The sequence below is a fragment of the Bufo gargarizans genome, chromosome 3 (genome assembly GCF_014858855.1).
Source record: "Bufo gargarizans isolate SCDJY-AF-19 chromosome 3, ASM1485885v1, whole genome shotgun sequence".
In the NCBI taxonomy this organism is placed as follows: domain Eukaryota; kingdom Metazoa; phylum Chordata; class Amphibia; order Anura; family Bufonidae; genus Bufo; species Bufo gargarizans.
Genome location: NC_058082.1, coordinates 5,535,918 through 5,558,225, shown reverse-complemented (window position 1 = coordinate 5,558,225; position 22,308 = coordinate 5,535,918). Strand labels below are relative to the sequence as shown.

Below are 22,308 nucleotides of genomic sequence, written 5' to 3'. Positions count from 1 at the left end.
TCTTATATGGCGAGTATAGCCCAAACCCTATATTTTAAATGAAAAAGTTGGGGGTCGTCTTATGCGGCCAGTCGTCTTATACGCTGGAAAATACAGTATTTAATGTCTTTTTATTGAATGTAAATACTGAAAAATATATTTTTTAAAAGGTATAAATCTGGACATTTGTGAATTCTGCTGCATTTCACACTGACTTCACAAATGTCCCGTCATATAACACCTCTGCTATATGGTGGTTTTAAATAGCTGCGTCCACACCACAGTCTTCCTCAGCAGCTGTCCTTACACATTCCTAAGACCCCGTACACATTAGAGGTTTTCTGCAGGAGCAGCCGGGGATTTCACCGGTGAGTGATGTTTTTTTTATGTAACTTCCTTCCTTAAACAATTTTCAAAAAATCCCAAACAACCCTATTAAGGCTGATTATACACACTAGATGTAGACTGACCGAATCCAGGACCGAGTCAGATGTAAGGGGGGCCTCCAACTCTTCTCCCAACAGCAAATGTGGGGGAGAGAGGGACTGAAATGATTTCATTATGGCTGATCCATTTTTTCTCAGGAGAGAAAATGCCTGGAGGGGGACAGAGGAGTCTGGGGGAGGACAGAGGGGTCTGGGGGAGGACGGAGGGGTCTGGGGGAGGACAGAGGGGTCTGGGGGAGGACGGAGGGGTCTGGGGGAGGACAGAGCGGTCTGGGGGAGGACGGAGGGGTCTGATGGAGGACGGAGGGGTCTGGGGAGGACAGAGGGGTCTGGTGGAGGACAGAGGGGTCTGGTGGAGGACAGAGGGGTCTGGGGGAGGACAGAGGGGTCTGGGGGAGGACAGAGGGGTCTGGGGGAGGACAGAGGGGTCTGGGGGAGGACAGAGGAGTCTGGGGGAGGACAGAGGGGTCTGGGGGAAGGCAGTGGATGTCTGGGGGAGGACAGAGGAGTTTGGGGGAGGACAGAGGGGTCTGGGGGAGGACAAAGGGGTCTGGGGGAGGACAGAGGGGTCTGGGGGAGGACAGAGGGGTCTGAGGGAGGACAGAGGGGTCTGGGGGATGACAGAGGGGTCTGGGGGAGGACAGAGGGGTCTGGGAGAGGACAGAGGAGTCTGGGGGAGGACAGAGGGGTCTGGGGGATGGCAGTGGATGTCTGGTGGAGGACAGAGGGGTCTGGTGGAGGACAGAGGGGTCTGGTGGAGGACAGAGGGGTCTGGGGGAGGACAGAGGGGTCTGAGGGAGGACAGAGGGGTCTGGGGGAGGACAGAGGGGTCTGGGGGAAGGCAGTGGATGTCTGGGGGAGGACAGAGGAGTTTGGGGGAGGACAGAGGAGTCTGGGGGAGGACAAAGGGGTCTGGGGGAGGACAGAGGGGTCTGGGGGAGGACAGAGGGGTCTGGTGGAGGACAGAGGGGTCTGGTGGAGGACAGAGGGGTCTGGTGGAGGACAGAGGGGTCTGGTGGAAGGCAGTGGATGTCTGGGGGAGAACAGAGGGGTCTGGTGGAGGACGGAGGGGTCTGGGGGAGGACGGAGGTGTCTGGGGGAGGACAGAGGAGTCTGGCAGTGATGTCCTGTCCTCTCAGAACTCATGCAGTCTGAGTCGAGTGTGTGGAGGGTTCGGGAGAGATTACGCGCCTTTGAAAAAAGCACTTGATCAACAACGATCTAATAGGTATTTCCATCCGTGTATGTAGTGGACCGCACATGGACATCAACTGAAAGGGGTTGTCTCATCTTAGATATTGGGGACATATCGCTAAGATAGGTCTTTTAGGTTCTGCACCTAACCTTAGAACGAAGCACACAAAGTGACAGAGGGCACACGGCACATGCACGGCCTGGGCCGCCATGAAAATGTGGCGGCCTAGCCTAAGACCCTTTAGTGACCGCTATACAAAGGCATATGAGTGGTCACTAAGGTGTTAAGAGCAGCAAGTGCGCCAGTATCGCCACTATTCCTGAAATGTTGCTATGCTGCCCAATCAGGGAGATGGGACGCTGCGCCATTCAGGGGTCTGGCTCAGCGTCCAGTCAGGGGTCTCGGCAGAGTATATACTGTATATAGTTACACAGGCTGAGAAAAGACACAGCTCCATCAAGTTCAACCTTTCGCTTCAGCAAAGTGTGTGTATGGCCTTCACCCAGCTGCTGGTGCTGCGTTGTCTGAGGGCTTTCTATGCTCGTGTCCTCGCTTCTCTCAGTGTAAGGCGTCATGCACACGACCATATCGGTTTTACAGTCAACAAAACACGGATTCCGGGCGTGTGCATGCTACCATTTTATTTTAAACTCCTGTAGAAATGTCCTATCCTTGTCTGCAAGCAGCGACTCCATACAATTCCCTCCGCATAATGCTGCGCGTGTACGGTATTATGCATTAAGGGGTTAACATCATTGACTTTATACTTCATGTACGATCTTCTTTCTAATGGGATTTTACCCTCAATCCTCCTTGTTTCCCTCAGGTTCTTTAGGTGCAGGACTCTCTGAGGGATCGGTCCGGACACTAATCAGATCAGATCTATGAGGAGGTAAGTTCTGGACTGGACCGGGGTAAGGGTCCCTTCACACGTCTGTAGTGTATTGCGGATCCGCAGTACACCCGGCCGGCATCCCCATAGAACTGCCTATTATTGTCCACAGTTGCGGACAAGCATAGGACATGTTCTATTTTTTTCTAGAGCTGCAGACCGGAAGTTCGGGGGTGCGCTCCGGAAATGCGGATGCGGACAGCACGCTGTGTGCTGTCCGCATCCAATCCTATCCTATAGATAATAAATGGGTCCGCACCCGTTCCGCACACATTCACGGACGTGTGAATGGACCCTAAGGCTGTGAATGTATGATGCTGTACCAGGCTGCAACATAAAATGAGAATGCTGGGACCAGTAGTGAATGTTTGTAATTGGACCAAAACTTCAGGAAGGTCACGGCACTCTTGTTCTTGAATCAAGGCTTAGTGTTTAATTACACAGAAAAAACAGCAACGTTTCGACACCCAGGTCTTTCTCAAGCTACTTATGGTTTACTAGTGAACTTCAATACCTATAAAGGTGTGACATCTGTAGTGTCCCACTAGGTAAAGGTGGGCACTGCACAGGTTAATGTGTATCCATTGCATTAAACGTTATGTGCATGTTTTTCCCTGTATTATCTGGGTGTCAGGCCTGTCAGGGTGTAGTTTAGCCTCCCAGACGTTAGAGGGAGCTGGAGAGCCCTAGTTATATATATAGGAAGGCCCAGACAGGGAAGAGTTAGTTAATTCCAGGGGACTAGAGGAGTCACCTCGTCCACCTGAAGCTCCTGAGGCTAGGATTAGCTCAGTAGAGATACCCCAGTTGGAGGAACCAACCTCCTGGGAGAAACCCACAGTCATCCACTTTACAAGAGAGGGCGATCCAGGGTAAGCTAAGTGACCCTGATGGGCAGATGAAACTAGAAAGTGCAGCAAGAATATAATACCTGAGGAGGAAAGTAACCAAGGATATAAGCCACCCCTTTAGGCATCCGGGCCTTGGGAGATAAAGCCAGAGCAGGAGTTCTAGAAAGGACAGTGTACATTGATTCTGAGGAAAGGTACAACCTGCTGCTGAGTGCTTGTGGAATTTACCCTCAGTGTAACTTGCATAAATATTACCTGCCATTTTGTGAATAAGCCTCCTTGTGGAACTGTGATTGAAAGACTGTACTACTACCTGCTGTACAAAGTTGGATTGTTCAGTAAAAATAAGTTTGGTTCACTATTCTACTTGTGTACCTCCATCATTCCAACCACCAACCGGCGTGCCACCGTCCAAAGGCACTGGCGTCACGAATCCAACAGGGACCTTGCCCCAGGCACTCAAAATACCTGTAACATCCAGGGCACCTCATCCACCATCAGGCCTGGTCCCTATATACAGAGCGTGCCCCAGAGGAACCGTGTCTACCTCTCCTTCACTGCCACGCGCCTGCCCAGGGTTCTCCAATACAGTGAGTACCCTCGATTGCCCATAACCGTGACCTCACTTCGTCTATACCCCGCAGGTCTGGCGTGTTGCACATCCAATCCAAATTGATCCAGTGGGTTGTCCCACAAAAAGGTCAAACCCTCCCCTTACATATTCACCCAATCGTATTCTGGAATCATAACATAAAGCAATCTCAGCTGTGTATTCCGATTATAACCTACCATACCCCTGAGCCGAGTATCCTACCAGCGATATACGTGTGGTGAGTGGCGTCCCCCGTCCGCTTCTGCGCATGCACGAGTTCTGGAACGAGATTCCCGGAAATCACGTGCTCGTCACAGCGGTCACATGATCGGGAGTTCCGAAGCCGTGTCCACGCCCTCAATCACATGAGAAGTAATGTGATGGGGCGTTTCAACCATATCCTACAACCCAAGGTCCTGAACCAAAGCTAAATCTGTTATACAGGATACTATAGGGCTGAGGATAAAAACCCATCATATAAGCGAGATGCGGTGATCCCGGTCATTTCACTCATCCCACGCATAATAGAGTCCAGAGTATGGACTTAAACTAAATACAAATAATAGCCCACATGTCAGCAACCATCGAACCAGCCAATAGTGGATACCCCATACCTAGTAGGGCGCTGCAATGGCAGTAACTGTAACCTAGCTGGACTGTGTTCCGGGAGAAGTGTGGAATGGACCATAGTCAGTTACAGGTCCCCTTCTAAGCGGACGGAGCACCACTATAGCTATGGGTGGAGGTATATCTAGTATATCTTATAAGAAAAGGGGCAATAGTGGGCTAAATTGAATCACTAGGATCAAACTGAACAGCCCCACAGCAAAAAGCCTTATAGTCGTGATCTTCACCCCACACAACTCCCTATGATGTCAACCACCGGGATGTGCTGGGGAGGCACGCACACGTATATTTCGGAAGGGGAATACCACACAGTGGTGAGACCACACAGGCCTGCAAACCGAGGATTAACCAACATAGATACTCCATTCGGAAACTGTTTACAAAGATGCAGAGTCAACCAGGGGCCGTGGAGGGTGAACTCCCTGTCCCAGAGCACTTTTACAGATGCAGACACAATGTGGCGCAGTTGCGGTTCAGAATCATTGACGGTATTCCCCCACTACAAAGAGGGGGTGACGGGAACGATTACTGAAGCGTCTAGAACTGAGGTGGATCTTCGAACTTGACACTATCGAACCTAAGGGTCTCAACCGGGAATTCAAGGTGGCTCCTTGTTCTAATTGCCATCTGAGATGTGGTATTGTGATATTTTAATGTGACATAAGTTTTAGTACCCGATGTATCATTGTGATAATACGCTTTTTGATTTGTCATTTTTCTTTTCTCACTTTTAGACTGTATTACCATCTATAACCTGAGCGGAGGATCGTATACAGCTCCATCTACGAGCGACCAGAGAGCCGGCCAGTTGGATTACTTTGTCATACCAGTTGTATTTCTATGTTTATTGCCTGTGCTGGATGTGTTCACTGGGAGAGTTATGTTGTGGTGATGTTAGGCATTATTTTGCCAATTGTATGATCTTCTCTTCCTGAGGAGCGGCACATTCGATATTGACGGAGGGCGCTGTGAGGCGTCATGGGGGCAATTCTATGCTATTTCACAGGATTTGACTGGCCCTGAACTCAAGCCACTTACAGGACATTGCTGGGAATAAGCAGGGTAGGGGCGCTCTTCATTCGGAGTTGGGCCCAGACCAGGCAAGGGCCGTTATATTTCACCTCCCTGTGACCGGGGTGGGGGGTATGTCGGCCCTAGTATTCCCCATTCTGAAATATACGTGTGCGTGTCTCCCCAGCACATCCCGGTGGTTGACACCATAGGGAGTTGTGTGGGGTGAAGATCACGACTATAAGGCTTTTTGCTGTGGGGCTGTTCAGTTCGATCCTAGTGATTCAATTTAGCCCACTATTGCCCCTTTTCTTATAAGATATACTAGATATACTTCCACCCATAGCTATAGTGGTGCTCCGTCCACGTAGAAGGGGATCTGTAACTGACTATGGTCCATTCCACACTTCTCCCGGAACACAGTCCAGCTAGGTTACAGTTACTGCCATTGCAGCGCCCTACTAGGTATGGGGTATCCACTATTGGCTGGTTCGATGGTTGCTGACATGTGGGCTATTATTTGTATTTAGTTTTAGTCTATGCTCTGGACTCTATTATGCGTGGGATGAGTGGAATGACCGGGATCACCGCATCTCGCTTATATGATGGGTTTTTATCCTCAGCCCTATAGTATCCTGTATAACAGATTTAGCTTTGGTTCAGGACCTTGGGTTGTAGGATGTGGTTGAAACGCCCCATCACATTACTTCTCATGTGATTGAGGGCGTGGACACGGCTTCGGGACTCCCGATCATGTGACCGCTGTGACGAGCACGTGATTTCCGGGAATCTCGTTACAGAACTTGTGCATGCGCAGAAGCGGACGGGGGACGCCACTCACCACACGTATATCGCTGGTAGGGTACTCGGCTCAGGGGTATGGTAGGTTATAATGGGAATACACAGCTGAGATTGCTTTATTGTTTGTCTATCGAATGTATTGATTACAGAATACGATTGGGTGAATATGTAAGGGGAGGGTTTGACCTTTTTGTGGGACAACCCACTGGGTCAATTTGGATTGGATGTCGCACCTTTATAGGTATTGAAGTTCACTTGTAAACCATATGTAGCTTGAGAAAGACCTGGGTGTCGAAACGTTGCTGTTTTTTCGGTGTAATTAAACACTAAGCCTTGATTCAAGAACAAGAGTGCCGTGACCTTCCTGAAGTTTTGTCTACGTTTGAGGGGTCCCTGGGTCTGGGACCTGACGCCACGAGCACCGCCGCCATACCATGGACTATCAGTCCCAGTAAGTGGTGCTGTCCTATTCCATTTTTTTGTTCTGTGTGCCATTGGGGTACCACAGGGGGAAATATTGGAGGGATCACAGTTATTAGTGGGGTACCACAGGGGGCAGTATTAAGGGGATCACAGTTATTAGTGGGGTACCACAGGGGGCAGTATTGGAGGGATCACAGTTATTAGTGGGGTACCACAGGGGGCAGTATTGGAGGGATCACAGTTATTAGTGGGGTACCACAGGGGGCATTATTTGGGGGATCACAGTTATTAGTGGGGTACCACAGGGGGCATTTTTTGGGGGATCACAGTTATTAGTGGGGTACCACAGGGGGCAGTATTGGAGGGATCACAGTTATTAGCGGGGTACCACAGGGGGCAGTATTAAGGGGATCACAGTTATTAGTGGGGTACCACAGGGGGCAGTATTAAGGGGATCACAGTTATTAGTGGGGTACCACAGGGGGCAGTATTAAGGGGATCACAGTTATTAGTGGGGTACCACAGGGGGCAGTATTGGAGGGGATCACAGTTATTAGTGGGGTACCACAGGGGGCAGTATTAAGGGGATCACAGTTATTAGTGGGGTACCACAGGGGGCAGTATTGGAGGGGATCACAGTTATTAGTGGGGTACCACAGGGGGCAGTATTGGAGGGGATCACAGTTATTAGTGGGGTACCACAGGGGGCAGTATTAAGGGGATCACAGTTATTAGTGGGGTACCACAGGGGGCAGTATTAAGGGGATCACAGTTATTAGTGGGGTACCACAGGGGGCAGTATTATAGTGAATGGGGCCGGCAGGAGACCGGAAGCTTCCGGCAGGGACAGATCCAGAAACCAGCTTAATAATTCCAGCCCTGGCACCAGAGACATTGAACACTGCCCAGCAGGCCTCACACCCGCTCACACCATCTCAGGCCCAGGTCCCCGTGGGACTAAAAGATTAGCAAGTAAAAAGCGGCAACTCAGAAACATATAGTTAATGTCTTTCTAATACTTAAAAAAAAAAAAGCTATAAATCTGGACATTTGTGAATTTTGCTGCATTTCACACTGACTTCACAAATGTCCCGTCATATAACACCTCTGCTATATGGTGGTTTTAAATAGCTGCGTCCACACCACAGTCTTCCTCAGCAGCTGTTCTTACACATTCCTAAGACCCCGTACACATCAGTTAGAGGTTTTCTCTCCCTCCCATCTCCCCTCATACACATTAGAGGTTTTCTCTCCCTCCCATCTCCCCTCATACACATTAGAGGTTTTCTGCAGGAGCAGCAGGGAGCACCCGAGCAGCCGGGGATTTCACCGGTGAGTGATGGTTTTTATGTAACTTCCTTCTTTACACAATTTTCTAAAATTCCCAAACAACCCTATTAAGGCTGATTATACAGACTAGATGTATGCCCACATATGTGCCCCCTCACAGTAGTTATGCCCACATATGTGCCCCTTCACAGTAGTTATGCCTACATATGTTCCCCCTTACAGTAGTTATGCCAGATATGTGCCCCCTCACAGTAGTTATGCCCACATATGTGCCCCTTCACAGTAGTTATGCCTACATATGTGCCCCCTTACAGTAGTTATGCCAGATATGTGCCCCCTCACAGTAGTTATACCAGATATGTGCCCCCTCACAGTAGTTATGCCCACATATGTGCCCCCTCACAGTAGTTATGCCCACATATGTGCCCCCTCACAGTAGTTATGCCTACATATGTGCCCCCTTACAGTAGTTATGCCCACATATGTGCCGCTTCACAGTAGTTATGCCCACATATGTTCCCCCTTACAGTAGTTATGCCCACATATGTGCCCCCTCACAGTAGTTATTCCAGATTAGGTGCCCCCTCACTAAAGATGCATACTTTTGTGCCCCCCCTCTTTTGCTTCCAGTCTTCAGCTTTAGGCCTCATGCACACGACAGTATTTTTTTGCGTCCCGCAAAACGTGGTTCCGTTGTTCCGTGATCCGTGGCCGTTTTTGCTTCCGTTGCGCTTCCGTGTGTCCGTGTTACCGTTTTTTTTGCGTCCCGTCAAAAATCCAAGAATGGTGAAAAAAATGGCATTTTACTATCTCCACCCAGGATACTGGTATAAATCAGGGGCACCTGAGTATGCATTTGTGGCCATTTTCTGTAGTCTTTCCAGAGTACAGAGGTTATTTTGGCTGCTCTCTTTGCTGTTTCACCATGTCTGATTCAGAGGAAGAGGTCTTAGTGCATTGGCTCGTTTCTCGGCAATGGGGTCCGCGCCCTCCTTTGTTGAATGATGAACCGACTAGAAGGCGACGTTTTTGGGTCCATCCGATTGTTTCCAAACGCTACCGGAAAGGACACTTCCATACCCTTTACCAAGATCTGCGGCTGCATCCAGAGAAGTTCTTTGCCTTCTGTCGGATGTCAGTGGGTACCTTTGACCGATTGCTGTCGTCTCTACGTACTGTCCTTACCTTTATGGACACCAATATGAGGCGCAGCATTTCACCTGAGGAAAGGCTCATCGTCACGTTGAGGTAAGCAGTATAGTACTTGTTAAGTTTCACCAGTAATGTGCACTGCTTGTGTCAGGGGGAACATGTGCTAGAAAATGGCTGCTGTGAAACATGTGCTACTGTTTCCTGAAGTCCCCTTCTTTTTAAATCCTATTTTTCTTGGGGGTGTTTTTGTTTAGATTTAACCTCTTGAAAACCTGCGACATATGATTCTTTTTTTTGGGGTTAGGTTTATTTTAGCAGCTTTAAAACGTGTGTTCATCTATAAAGGGCTCCAGACACTCCATGATTCGTCGCCATTCGCCTGTAGTTTGTTTCAAATTGTGTTTTTAGTCAGTCACTCAGCCATGTTACTGCAGGCTGTTACATGCCTTTTTTGGCTTCTAGACAATTTTCCACAAATACAGGTGTATGCGTTTGTGTTTAGGAGTGTGTGAACGAATTGGGTCACTCTGTCAGGTTCGCTAGCAGCGTGTACCACCTATTAGAAGTCTATATCCCAGTCTGTTCACTTTTATAGGGGATTGTGCTGCTGCCAACCCCTCAGATTTAATGTTCACATAATGGCTATTGCTCGCAGATTTCTTACCTTGCACATGACTATCTGCATTTTTTCCAAAGGGTAGAACCAGTGTTTATGTTAAAATTTCGTGTTAGTACTGCCCTTACCCCAAATGATGCTCCGGTATGGTTTGTATTCCCCATTGCCAATATAATTTAGTTTAAGCATCCATGGACATGTTGCAGAGTTGGCAAGCCGTTTTCAGACAGAGGTGCGACTGGTCATCCATCATTTGGCTACTTTACTGCCAAAAGCACACCAGACAATTTTGCAGGAATACTGTGGTACAATATGGTTGGGCCTTTTGGTTTTTAACCATTTGCTAGACAATGCATGAATTAATTCCATGCCGCCTGTTGCTTGAATTGTGTGCTTTTGGCAGAGCAATGCTATGTAAAGTCTAGGGTGTATATTTGTTATCCCTTGAATTTACAATGGGTGTGGCCGCACACATAGAGGCCCTTCCCATAGGTTACGCTCCACTAGACATAGTGTGGTTTAAATAATGTAGTGTATAGAACGTTGCTAAGGAATCCAGACTCTGTTGTTCCGTTACTTATTTTATTTATTTTTCTCACAACAGATTCCTTGCCACTGGGAACTCGTTTGCATCCCTGCATTTCGAGTTTCTATTAGGAACCTCCACGATCTCGAGAATTGTTCGACACACTTGCCAGGTCATCTGGCAGCAGCTCCGAGAGACGGTGATGCCGCAACCCAAGGTGGACGATTGGCTTCGGATCGCTGAGGGCTTTCAAAATTCAGCGCAGTTCCCAAACTGCATCGGGGCAATGGATGGCAAGCACATCCGTGTGAAGAAGCCGCCACACTCAGGGAGCCGTTTCTTCAATTATAAACAGTTTTTCTCGGTAGTGCTGATGGCTGTTGCTGACAGTAACTACCGGTTTATAATGGTAGATATTGGGTCCTATGGAAGCACTGCGGATGCTCGCATCTTTAGTGCTTCTAGAATGGGTGAGCGGCTTCTTGCCAACCAGCTAGCCCTGCCCGAGTCCAGAACACTGCCCTGGATATGCCCGTCCGCCGGCTCCATTTGTCATCGTGGCGGATGAAGGGTTTGCATTGACTCCACATGTTATGCGGCCCTTCCCAAAGCGTGGTTTGGATGTCAGGAGGCGTATCTTCAACTACCGGTTGACTCGTGCCCGTCGGTATGTGGAGTGCGCTTTCGGGATACTCTCTAGCAAGTGGAGGGTGTTCTTGTCATCCATACAGATGGATCCGGAGAATGCTACCCTGGTGATTCAAGCTTGTGTTGTTCTGCACAACTTCACCAGGATTCACGAGGCTTCCTCTTCTGTAGACTTGGAAGATCTTCCAACGTCTTCAGATTTGGGCTTGGAAAGGACCCTGCATAGACGACCAGGGACTGCAGGCATTGCAGTTCGTGAACTCTTTGCAGACTACTTTCACAGCCCAGAGGGGTCCTTGCCATGGCAGAGGGACGCTATTCGTGGCAGTTTTTGAAATCTTCTGGGCTCGTTAGTTTTTTGTTATTTTCTAGATAGATTACTTGAATTTATTGTATTAGTGGAGTGTAGGGACTCGCAAGGTAATGAGGACCCTTGACGTGGGCTTGCGGGCTGAGATTTTGTGGACATCGCATATTTTATTTAATCTACACATTTAATTTAAATGATGCTTTGGTCTAAATTTATTTAGACTATTTCATCATTAAACTTCGAGTATTTGGTCCATAAAATTTTCTAATACCTCATGTTGAAAGTTAATAAATTTAAAGGTGCGGTGCATCTTAATAAAGTGTTGCATGTGTAGATACTGTGTGTGTGTTTTTGGGCATGATACACCAAATGATAAGGTTAATGGTTTGTGGAATGTTAGAAAATAAAACCAGACACATTTTTAGTGCACAAAATAACTTTTTTCAAAAATATTCAGCACCAAAACAGGTTAGAATCAATATTTTGACAAATAAACACAACCAAACAAATTGAAACAGAAAAACCACCCCCCAAAAAAGAAAATCATAACTCAAAGAGGTCCTGGGTGAAAGACCCTGCCGGAAAGGAGGACCGTGGCCTTCCTTGAGCCTGCTGTTGTGGGACAGTGGGCAAACTGCCCTGGAAAATGGGCTGTGATGCCCCTTGCAAATGGCCATGGGGTGGCCCGTACTGGGGGTGTGGGGCAAAAGAAGGCGCCTGAGTTGGTTGCCTTTCCCGTCCAAATTGGCCGGCCACTTGGGGTTGCCCCTCATTTTCAAGATCCACCATCCATCTGTTCAAATGGCCCAGGATGTCCCCATGATTTGGGATGGCGAACATCTTCATGACCACCGCTATAGAAGCCACGCATGCGTTGTGGTCCGGTTCCGGCACTTTTTTCAGAAGGGGCGCCAATCCGCGAAGCATCTTCTCCTCCACTCCGTCACTCCGCCTCTGTGCCAGAAAATCAATGACGCGTGCGTCAATAACCTCCCGACTCTCTGGCACAGAGGTGGAGGGAGGGACTTGGCGGGGGCGTCTTCGGTGCGGCTGCCTGACACGGGGTGGACTGGGCTGTTGGTGCTGGCCCTGTGACGACTCCTCCGGCTCCTCTGCTGGCGTCGGTTCCGGACTAATTGCAGGGGAGAAAACAGCTGGGGTTTCACTTCCATCTGTCGACGACTCCCCAGAGGGTTCCAGACTGTCCACAGTACTGTTTTTCAAAGACATGTAAAAACTCAATTAGATATCTCTTTTTAAATTTAACAGAAAATAAACAGTGATATTAGGTGTGATCAGCTGTATACAGACACTATACATATGGAGTGGCTCGAAACAACATAATGTAAGAGAATATGCAATAAACACATGCATCTATGTGAACAGTGCAATTCCAAATGTATTTACAATATATAGGGCAAGATGGGTCACAACTGGTAAAGCGCAAATGGTAATGTAATGGTAAAACATGGTTTGATGGTTGAAGCAGTCCAGCGAAAGAAGAGGAATATTCATTCCAGGCACCAAACCAGTGCGGATATTGACGCCATCTCACCAGTATGTGGCCTGCTTCAACCATACCAACATACAAGAGGTAGGGTCTAACTGGTCGAACTTATTTTCCAGCAAAATAATAACATGTACTGGGCCACAAATGTGCATGATGAGAGCAGTCATTCAGAGACGGGTGGTCAAGCCTAGAAGGAACATCATTGGATTCTGGTTTTTTTTTCATTGAACACAAACAAACCAAGGAATCAATGTTGGTCCTGGTGCCATACATTGAAAGCAATGTGAATGACGTGGCCAATACCAAATGGTGATCAAATTCCGACATGTCAGTAAAAAAAAGGAATCTATATGGGAACTATAAAAGCACCCGCTAATGTCAAAACTGATATACTAATCTGGACTTGCATTAAAATGGGAGACATGCACCTTTTGAGGTATAAATGACCTATCCCTATGCAAAGTTCCAAGATTATTGTGGTATAAGACCAACAGGAGGCAAACACGCAGAACATCTGTATGATGAGATAATGCGTGCGGAGCGCACGTGGCTTGTCGTTTGTGAAATCCTTTCATTATTAAAAACATCTATGTTCTGGGACCTGCCCAAAATTGATGCAGCAGGAACCAAACAGAGAGGGGGGTGCTATATGCGCACTACACGTGTCGTCTCATCATACAGCTCAGCAGCGGGTTTGAATGGGGGCAACCTTTCACATAAAGTGATGGACACAACCAACCCCAGGCATGTGCAAACTGATGCCCACCATCTGATGCACAACGACAACTCCAAGCAGGACTGGTTAACTTACAGGTATTCAGGCATGCTTGGCGTGTGCCTTCAAAAAATGTGGGATTGTGACATTTTGTACATGGCTGCCCCACAGAAAGTAGATGCCTTCAATAGTACAACAGAAATGAAGCCATTACTTTCGTGTACACATTAGCTGAGGCATACACAATTGAAAGATTAAGCACAATGAGAAATGGATCAACAAATCATAATTTACTTACGGCCTCAAGTCCATTACGGGTCTGAGAAACTGCAACTGGGCAGTATATATGTATGGCCTCTTCCGGGAGGGACCCTCTCCACTACGCCCCTTGCTGGAGACCTCTCGCCGAAATTGGTCCCGGCAACTGGCCCAGCGAGTCTTGGTTTGTTTCACTGTTCATAATGAAGCAAAAAAAAAAAAAAAATATTACAAAGGATCCAAAGAAACCAGCATAAAATGACATTTTACAAAAAAGGGAGCAAATCGGGAATAACAAGGTACCAAAAAAAAAGGACCAAATAAACAGCACATGGTACAGTCCAGCAGGTGTCTGGATACTAATGCAGACGAACAAGATGGAGGAGACTAGTCGTGTAAGCCTTGTGGCCCTAACTTTAAAAATTAAAGTGTCGGTCACAACTCTAAGATGCTCAAATACAAGGACATGTGTCTGGGACAAAAAGGGCACAAACATGTGATTATAAACATGAGAACTGTATGCTGGAGCAAAGGGAGGGACAGCCATTTACACTTAGAAATGGTGTTGTATGGAATGTAATAGACGTCACTTTAACAAAGCATGTGCGGCCCTTTATGGCAAATGAAGCTGAACTGCACAAAAAACACTATTGGGAACTCAGGGTTAAAACAAAATCTGGTTGCCATCCAGTGGGCACGCACAGCACAACTACATTGCTCTCACTTACCTAAGTCAGCACGGCCTCTGCTATCAGCTTTGGCCCAATCATTCTTTCGGAGGCTACGGGCCACCTGCTCCCACGCAGCATCCTTTCTGGTCCGATCCAGATATATATTGCTGCGCGTATCCCAAATTTCTGGCCTCTCCTGGACCAGGGTGATGAGCTTTTCCACATTCCACCTCGGCATTTTCTTCTCAGTGAAAAATTAATGGCTGCCTCACCACACAGAGAAGCTTCCAGACACAGGTGGCTAGAAATTAGCATAATCTGTGACCCTAAACTTCCTGTACATTTTTTTTTTTCAAATTTTATTGCCACAACTTTTGCCAGACAGAGTGCCCATGGCAAATGAAATAAATAAAACGGGCGCGGACGCGGACGCGGGTGTCAAACGGGTGTGCAAACGTGTTTTTAACGGCCCCATTGACTTCAATGGGGCCGCGATCCGTTAGCCGTGAAAAAAATAGGACAGGTTATATTTTTTTCACGGCCTCGAAACACGGGTCACGGGCGCGGTGTAAAAACGGTGCACAAGCCGAGTTTTCAACGGCCCCATTGAAAGTCAATGGAGCCGCAGAAAAAAACGGCGAACGGCACAACGGCCACGGGTGCACACAACGGTCGTGTGCATGAGGCCTTATGGGAAACAAAAACCACATACTTACCTTCTTCCCTGATGACGCACTCTCACACTCACATCGCGCTGCTGGCTGTGCCGAAGGCCGATTCCCGAGCATTCAGCGATCCTCCCACAGCCAGCAGCGCGATGTGCAGCCTGCAGGGTGTTAAATATCGTCCAGCATTTCTTAATTTTGTAAGAGATGCTTCAGAAGGAGCCAACAAAATATGGAGAGTTCTTGATGAAAGATAAAAGTTAAAAGAGTTTAATTCGCATAAAAAGAAACAGTTACAAAGTTTAGGAAGAGAAAAATATAAAGTACAGCAGAAGAATCTCAAAAGATAACAAGCAAGCAATAAACCAATTTAGAATGAGTGAAGAAAAAGTGATTCTCTTAAAGTACCGTGTATGTGTGAATGTGTGTAGAGAGCACAGGTGTCTTGTCAAAGAATGCTCTCCCAATGTCATGGGACAAAGCCTTTTTATAGGTTGACTCTCCATAAAGTTACATTGTATCCTAAATTTACCATTCTAACAGACATATATGGTTAACAAGTAAAACCCCTTACATCATGGTTTTCTAAGTTTCCTTATTTGTAAAGCTAATAATAATATGCTGAGGAGGAGGATTCCGAACCTTTCCAAATACTATTGTCGTCTCAAGAACTGTCAAAATTGACACTTCACACAAGTGCTGACCTTTCATGGTCCTTAAAATACCCTATCCTACTAAAAAGTGTTAATATGTTATTTTACACAGGGGGAGCGGCGGAGCTCAGAAGAACAGTGAAGCAGGGAGCGGAGAGGTCTCCCTGCTTCACTATGAAAATGAACTGACGGGTGAGTGTGCATCCCCCCTCCCTTGCCTCTGCGCTCCCTCATGTTTGAAGAGCACTTTGACTGGGCCCAGCATGACTTAAGGAGGTAAGATCATTTCCAGACTCTTCCCACCAACCACTCCCCCCTACCCCCAGTAAGCACGCAAAACCTGAATTCTTGGTGGAAAGGCCATAGCAGCCGTTTATTAAATAACAATATTTTATCCAACATTATTATAATGCAAACATGAGATATACATATATGCAAACATCAACAGTACAATGTCCCAACAATCCCTTTGCGGAAGGATCCTAGAAGGCAACCCAAGGAAGCTGCTATCTTCACTCCTCACATCTTATCCTTTTACCCTCGGCCGCACTCTCCGACCCAAGGGCACCGAATACTCCAGAATCCATATCTTCCTCTACCCCTGTAGGCCTTTTAGCCCAACAGGAGCCCCCCAGCTTTCAGCTTACCAAACCACATAAGATGCACGCTCCAACGTGTCATGCACCTAATAAAACGTAGAATTGCCTTCCAGGACCCCCCGTTAACCTGCCCCCTTCTATGACATGAAAAAAGTCCCCCGAAACAACCTAAAACAGGGCGGGTGGGTGGGCAACTCGCCTGAGCGCAACGGACACTGGTGCCGTTCCCGCCCCTAACCCTAGCCTAATATACTGCGCGCGAATTCCCTGCCACCCCCACAGACCCTCCCCAGAAACACTCCCCCTTTCCTAATCCATATTAACCCTAACCTGCCTGGACACTTCCCCCTTCCAGTCAATTTCCACTGCGCTACGTCTGCGCCTCGCTCCGCTGTCATACTTCTCACAGTACTTTATGCCGGGCCCCATCAGAGCGCTCCCATTACATAGGAGTGCAGTGGGGCCCCTTCCCCCCAGGCCCGGTCGCACTCTCTGGTGAGCACCATTATTTTCTTATGAGGTGATCTTAATCCTTTCACATTCCATGTGACAATGCGCACCATCTTCTAAAAATGGTAACACCTCATATAGTCCCTCGCCCGGGTCCCCCACAGTGCTGTAAATAAGATGTAACAAACCCTGAACCCTGTCCATCCCTTTCCCTTGCCCCACAAAACCACCTATCCCTTCGATCCCACGAAAGCATTTTCATCTGGACTTCACTTTTTTCCCACATTGTCTCAGAGACTTCGCTATCTCCTCCCCTCTTCCTTCTTTTTTAGTTCTTTCCTTTATCTCCTCCACCGTCGAACCCAATAAAGTAGTAGTTGGCCACAATTCCTCTGAGCTCATCTTTTGCTCTTCCTCCCTTTTCTCTAACTATCTCCTCCCTCCTGCCTCTCCCCTCCAAGTAGCAACCTTCTATATGTGCTATAAGGGTCCTCTCCCTCTAAAGCGGTGCACACCCCATTCCGAAGAGGACATATATATAGGGATGAGCGAACCCGAACTGTATAGTTCGGGTTCGCACCGAATTTTGGGGTGTCCGTGACACGGACCCGAACCCGGACATTTTCTTGGCGCTTTTTGAAAGGCTGCAAAGCAGCCAATCAACAAGCGTCATACTACTTGCCCCAAGAGGCCGTCACAGCCATGCCTACTATTGGCATGGCTGTGATTGGCCAGAGCACCATGTGACCCAGCCTCTATTTAAGCTGGAGTCACATAGCGCCGCCCGTCACTCTGCTCTGATCAGTGTAGGGAGAGGTTGCAGCTGCGACGTTAGGGCGAGATTAGGCAGATTAACTCCTCCAAAAGACTTCATTCAGTGATCGATCTGCAGCTGTGGATGATTGAACTGCTGCTATTGAATTGCTCACTGTTTTTAGGCTGCCCAGAGCGTTTTTCAGTCACTTTTTTCTGGGGTGATCGGCGGCCATTTTGTGTCTTGTGGTGCGCCAGCACAAGCTGCCACCAAGTGCATTTAACCCTCAATGGTGTGGTTGTTTTTTGGCTAAATCCTACATCAGGGTCAAGCTGTCACACCAAGTGCATTTAACCAGCAATAGTCTGTTTATTTTTTGGCCATATACTACATCAGGGGCAAGCTGCGCCTGTCACCAAGTGCATTTAACCCTCAATGGTGTGGTTGGTCAAGCTGTCACACCAAGTGCATTTAACCAGCAATAGTCTGTTTATTTTTTGGCCATATACTACATCAGGGGCAAGCTGCGCCCGTCACCAAGTGCATTTAACCCTCAATAGTGTGGTTGGTCAAGCTGTCACACCAAGTGCATTTAACCAGCAATAGTCTGTTTATTTTTTGGCCATATACTACATCAGGGGCAAGCTGCGCCCGTCACCAAGTGCATTTAACCCTCAGTAGTGTGGTTGGTCAAGCTGTCACACTAAGTGCATTTAACCAGCAATAGTCTGTTTATTTTTTGGCCATATACTACATCAGGGGCAAGCTGCGCCCGTCACCAAGTGCATTTAACCCTCAATAGTGTGGTTGGTCAAGCTGTCACACCAAGTGCATTTAACCATCAATAGTGTGGTTATTTTTTGGCCATATCCCAGTCTAATTCTGTCAGTAAACGTATACCTGTCACCCAGCGCCTAAATACTAGGCCTCAAATTTATATCCAGCTAAATCTGTCGTTACTGCTGTGGCTGGTCAAGTTATTTAGTGTCCGTCAAAGCACAGTTTTTGTTCTGGGTTGAAATAAAATTCCCAATTTAGCAATTTCCCAATTTAGTGGTTTCTGCTGTATCAGAGCTATTTTAAATCTATCCCTAAAAGGGTATATAATATTCAAGGTGCACATAGGGTCATTCTGAATAACTTCACACACCCGCTACTGTGCATTTCCAAGTCTAATTCTGTCAGTAAACCTATACCTGTCACCCAGCGCCTAAATACTAGGCCTCAAATTTATATCCAGCTAAATCTGTCATTACTGGTGTACTGTTCTGGCTGGGCAAGTTATTTAGTGTCCGTCAAAGCACATTTTTTGTTCTGGGTTGAAATACAATTCCCAATTTAGCAATTTCCTAATTTAGTGGTTTCTGCTGTATCAGGCCTACTTTAAATTTATCCCTAAAAGGGTATATTAGATTGAAGGTGCTGATAGGGTCATCCACAATAACTTCACACGCTACTGTGCATTTCCAAGTCTAATTCTGTCAGTAAACCTATACCTGTCACCCAGCGCCAAAATAATAGGCCTCAAATTTATATTCAGCTAAATCTGTGGTTACTGCTGTGCCTGTATTAGTGTAATTCGGTACCTAGATAGATAGCCAGATAGTGTTAGGTGTCTGTAAAAAAAGGCCTGAATTTGAATTCAATACATTGGGTCAAATAATATTTTTGTTGTTGTGGTGAACGATAACAATGAGGAAAACATCTAGTAAAGGACGCGGACGTGGACAAGGTCGTGGTGGTGTTAGTGGACCCTCTGGTGCTGGGAGAGGACGTGGCTGTTCTGCCACAGCCACACGTCCTAGTGTACCAACTACCTCAGGTCCCAGTAGCCGCCATAATTTACAGCGATACAATGCCGTTCTAAGGATGGTAAGGCCTGAACAGGTACAGGCATTAGTCAATTGGGTGGCCGACAGTGGATCCAGCACGTTCACATTATCTCCCACCCAGTCTTCTGCAGAAAGCGCACAGATGGCGCCTGAAAACCAAGCCCATCAGTCTGTCACATCACCCCCATGCATACCAGGGAAACTGTCTGAGCCTCAAGTTATGCAGCAGTCTCTTATGCTGTTTGAAGACTCCGCTGGCAGGGTTTCCCAAGGGCATCCACCTAGCCCTTCCCCAGCGGTGGAAGACATAGACTGCACTGACGCACAACCACTTATGTTTCCTGATGATGAGGACATGGGAATACCACCTCAGCATGTCTCTGATGATGACGAAACACAGGTGCCAACTGCTGCTTCTTTCTGCAGTGTGCAGACTGAACAGGAGGTCAGGGATCAAGACTGGGTGGAAGACGATGCAGGGGACGATGAGGTCCTAGACCCCACATGGAATGAAGGTCGTGCCACTGACTTTCACAGTTCGGAGGAAGAGGCAGTGGTGAGACCGAGCCAACAGTGTAGCAAAAGAGGGAGCAGTGGGCAAAAGCAGAACACCCGCCGCCAAGAGACTCCGCCTGCTACTGACCGCCGCCATCTGGGACCGAGCACCCCAAAGGCAGCTTCAAGGAGTTCCCTGGCATGGCACTTCTTCAAACAATGTGCTGACGACAAGACCCGAGTGGTTTGCACGCTGTGCCATCAGAGCCTGAAGCGAGGCATTAACGTTCTGAACCTGAGCACAACCTGCATGACCAGGCACCTGCATGCAAAGCATGAACTGCAGTGGAGTAAACACCTTAAAACCAAGGAAGTCACTCAGGCTCCCCCTGCTACCTCTTCTGCTGCTGCCGCCTCGGCCTCTTCTGCTGCTGCCGCCTCGGCCTCTTCCTCCGCCTCTGGAGGAACGTTGGCACCTGCCGCCCAGCAGACAGAGGATGTACCACCAACACCACCACCTCCGTCACCAAGCATCTCAACCATGTCACACGGCAGCGTTCAGCTCTCCATCTCACAAACATTTGAGAGAAAGCGTAAATTCCCACCTAGCCACCCTTGATCCCTGGCCCTGAATGCCAGCATTTCTAAACTACTGGCCTATGAAATGCTGTCATTTAGGCTGGTGGACACAGACAGCTTCAAACAGCTCATGTCGCTTGCTGTCCCACAGTATGTTGTTCCCAGCCGCCACTACTTCTCCAAGAGAGCCGTGCCTTCCCTGCACAACCAAGTATCCGATAAAATCAAGTGTGCACTGCGCAACGCCATCTGTGGCAAGGTCCACCTAACCACAGATACGTGGACCAGTAAGCACGGCCAGGGACGCTATATCTCCCTAACTGCACACTGGGTAAATGTAGTGGCAGCTGGGCCCCAGGCGGAGAGCTGTTTGGCGCACGTCCTTCCGCCGCCAAGGATCGCAGGGCAACATTCTTTGCCTCCTGTTGCCACCTCCTCCTTCTCGGCTTCCTCCTCCTCTTCTTCCACCTGCTCATCCAGTCAGCCACACACCTTCACCACCAACTTCAGCACAGCCCGGGGTAAACGTCAGCAGGCCATTCTGAAACTCATATGTTTGGGGGACAGGCCCCACACCGCACAGGAGTTGTGGCGGGGTATAGAACAACAGACCGACGAGTGGTTGCTGCCGGTGAGCCTCAAGCCCGGCCTGGTGGTGTGTGATAATGGGCGAAATCTCGTTGCAGCTCTGGGAATAGCCGGTTTGACGCACATCCCTTGCCTGGCGCATGTGCTGAATTTGGTGGTGCAGAAGTTCATTCACAACTACCTCGACATGTCAGAGCTGCTGCATAAAGTGCGGGCCGTCTGTTCGCGCTTCCGGCGTTCACATCCTGCCGCTGCTCGCCTGTCTGCGCTACAGCGTAACTTTGGCCTTCCCACTCACCGCCTCATATGCGACGTGCCCACCAGGTGGAACTCCACCTTGCACATGCTGGACAGACTGTGCGAGCAGCAGCAGGCCATAGTGGAGTTTCAGCTGCAGCACGCACGGGTCAGTCGCACTACAGAACAGCACCACTTCACCACCAATGACTGGGCCTCCATGCGAGACCTGTGTGCCCTGTTGCGCTGTTTCGAGTACTCCACCAACATGGCCAGTGGCGATGACGCCGTTATCAGCGTTACAATACCACTTCTATGTCTCCTTGAGAAAACACTTAGGGCGATGATGGAAGAGGAGGTGGCCCAGGAGGAGGAGGAGGAGGAGGAGGAAGAGGGGTCATTTTTAGCACTTTCAGGCCAGTCTCTTCGAAGTGACTCAGAGGGAGGTTTTTTGCAACAGCAGAGGCCAGGTACAAATGTGGCCAGCCAGGGCCCACTACTGGAGGACGAGGAGGACGAGGATGAGGAGGAGGTGGAGGAGGATGAGGATGAAGCATGGTCACAGCGGGGTGGCACCCAACGCAGCTCGGGTCCATCACTGGTGCGTGGCTGGGGGGAAAGGCAGGACGATGACGATACGCCTCCCACAGAGGACAGCTTGTCCTTACCCCTGGGCAGCCTGGCACACATGAGCGACTACATGCTGCAGTGCCTGCGCAACGACAGCAGAGTTGCCCACATTTTAACGTGTGCGGACTACTGGGTTGCCACCCTGCTGGATCCACGCTACAAAGACAATGTGCCCACCTTACTTCCTGCACTGGAGCGTGATAGGAAGATGCGCGAGTACAAGCGCACGTTGGTAGACGCGCTACTGAGAGCATTCCCAAATGTCACAGGGGAACAAGTGGAAGCCCAAGGCCAAGGCAGAGGAGGAGCAAGA

The 22,308-nt window shown here is 48.5% G+C and overlaps 1 protein-coding gene across 1 annotated transcript; it reads right to left on the bottom strand.

The window, feature by feature from the left end:
* Positions 1–11,902: 11,902 nt before the first annotated feature.
* LOC122930540 lies at positions 11,903–14,046 on the bottom strand. The gene is made up of 2 exons (XM_044284007.1): positions 13,883–14,046; positions 11,903–12,572 (listed from the first exon to the last, which is right to left on the bottom strand). The coding sequence occupies exons 1-2, from the start codon at positions 13,894–13,896 to the stop codon at positions 11,903–11,905; spliced, it is 684 nt and encodes a 227-aa protein (XP_044139942.1). The 5' UTR covers positions 13,897–14,046.
* Positions 14,047–22,308: the final 8,262 nt, after the last annotated feature.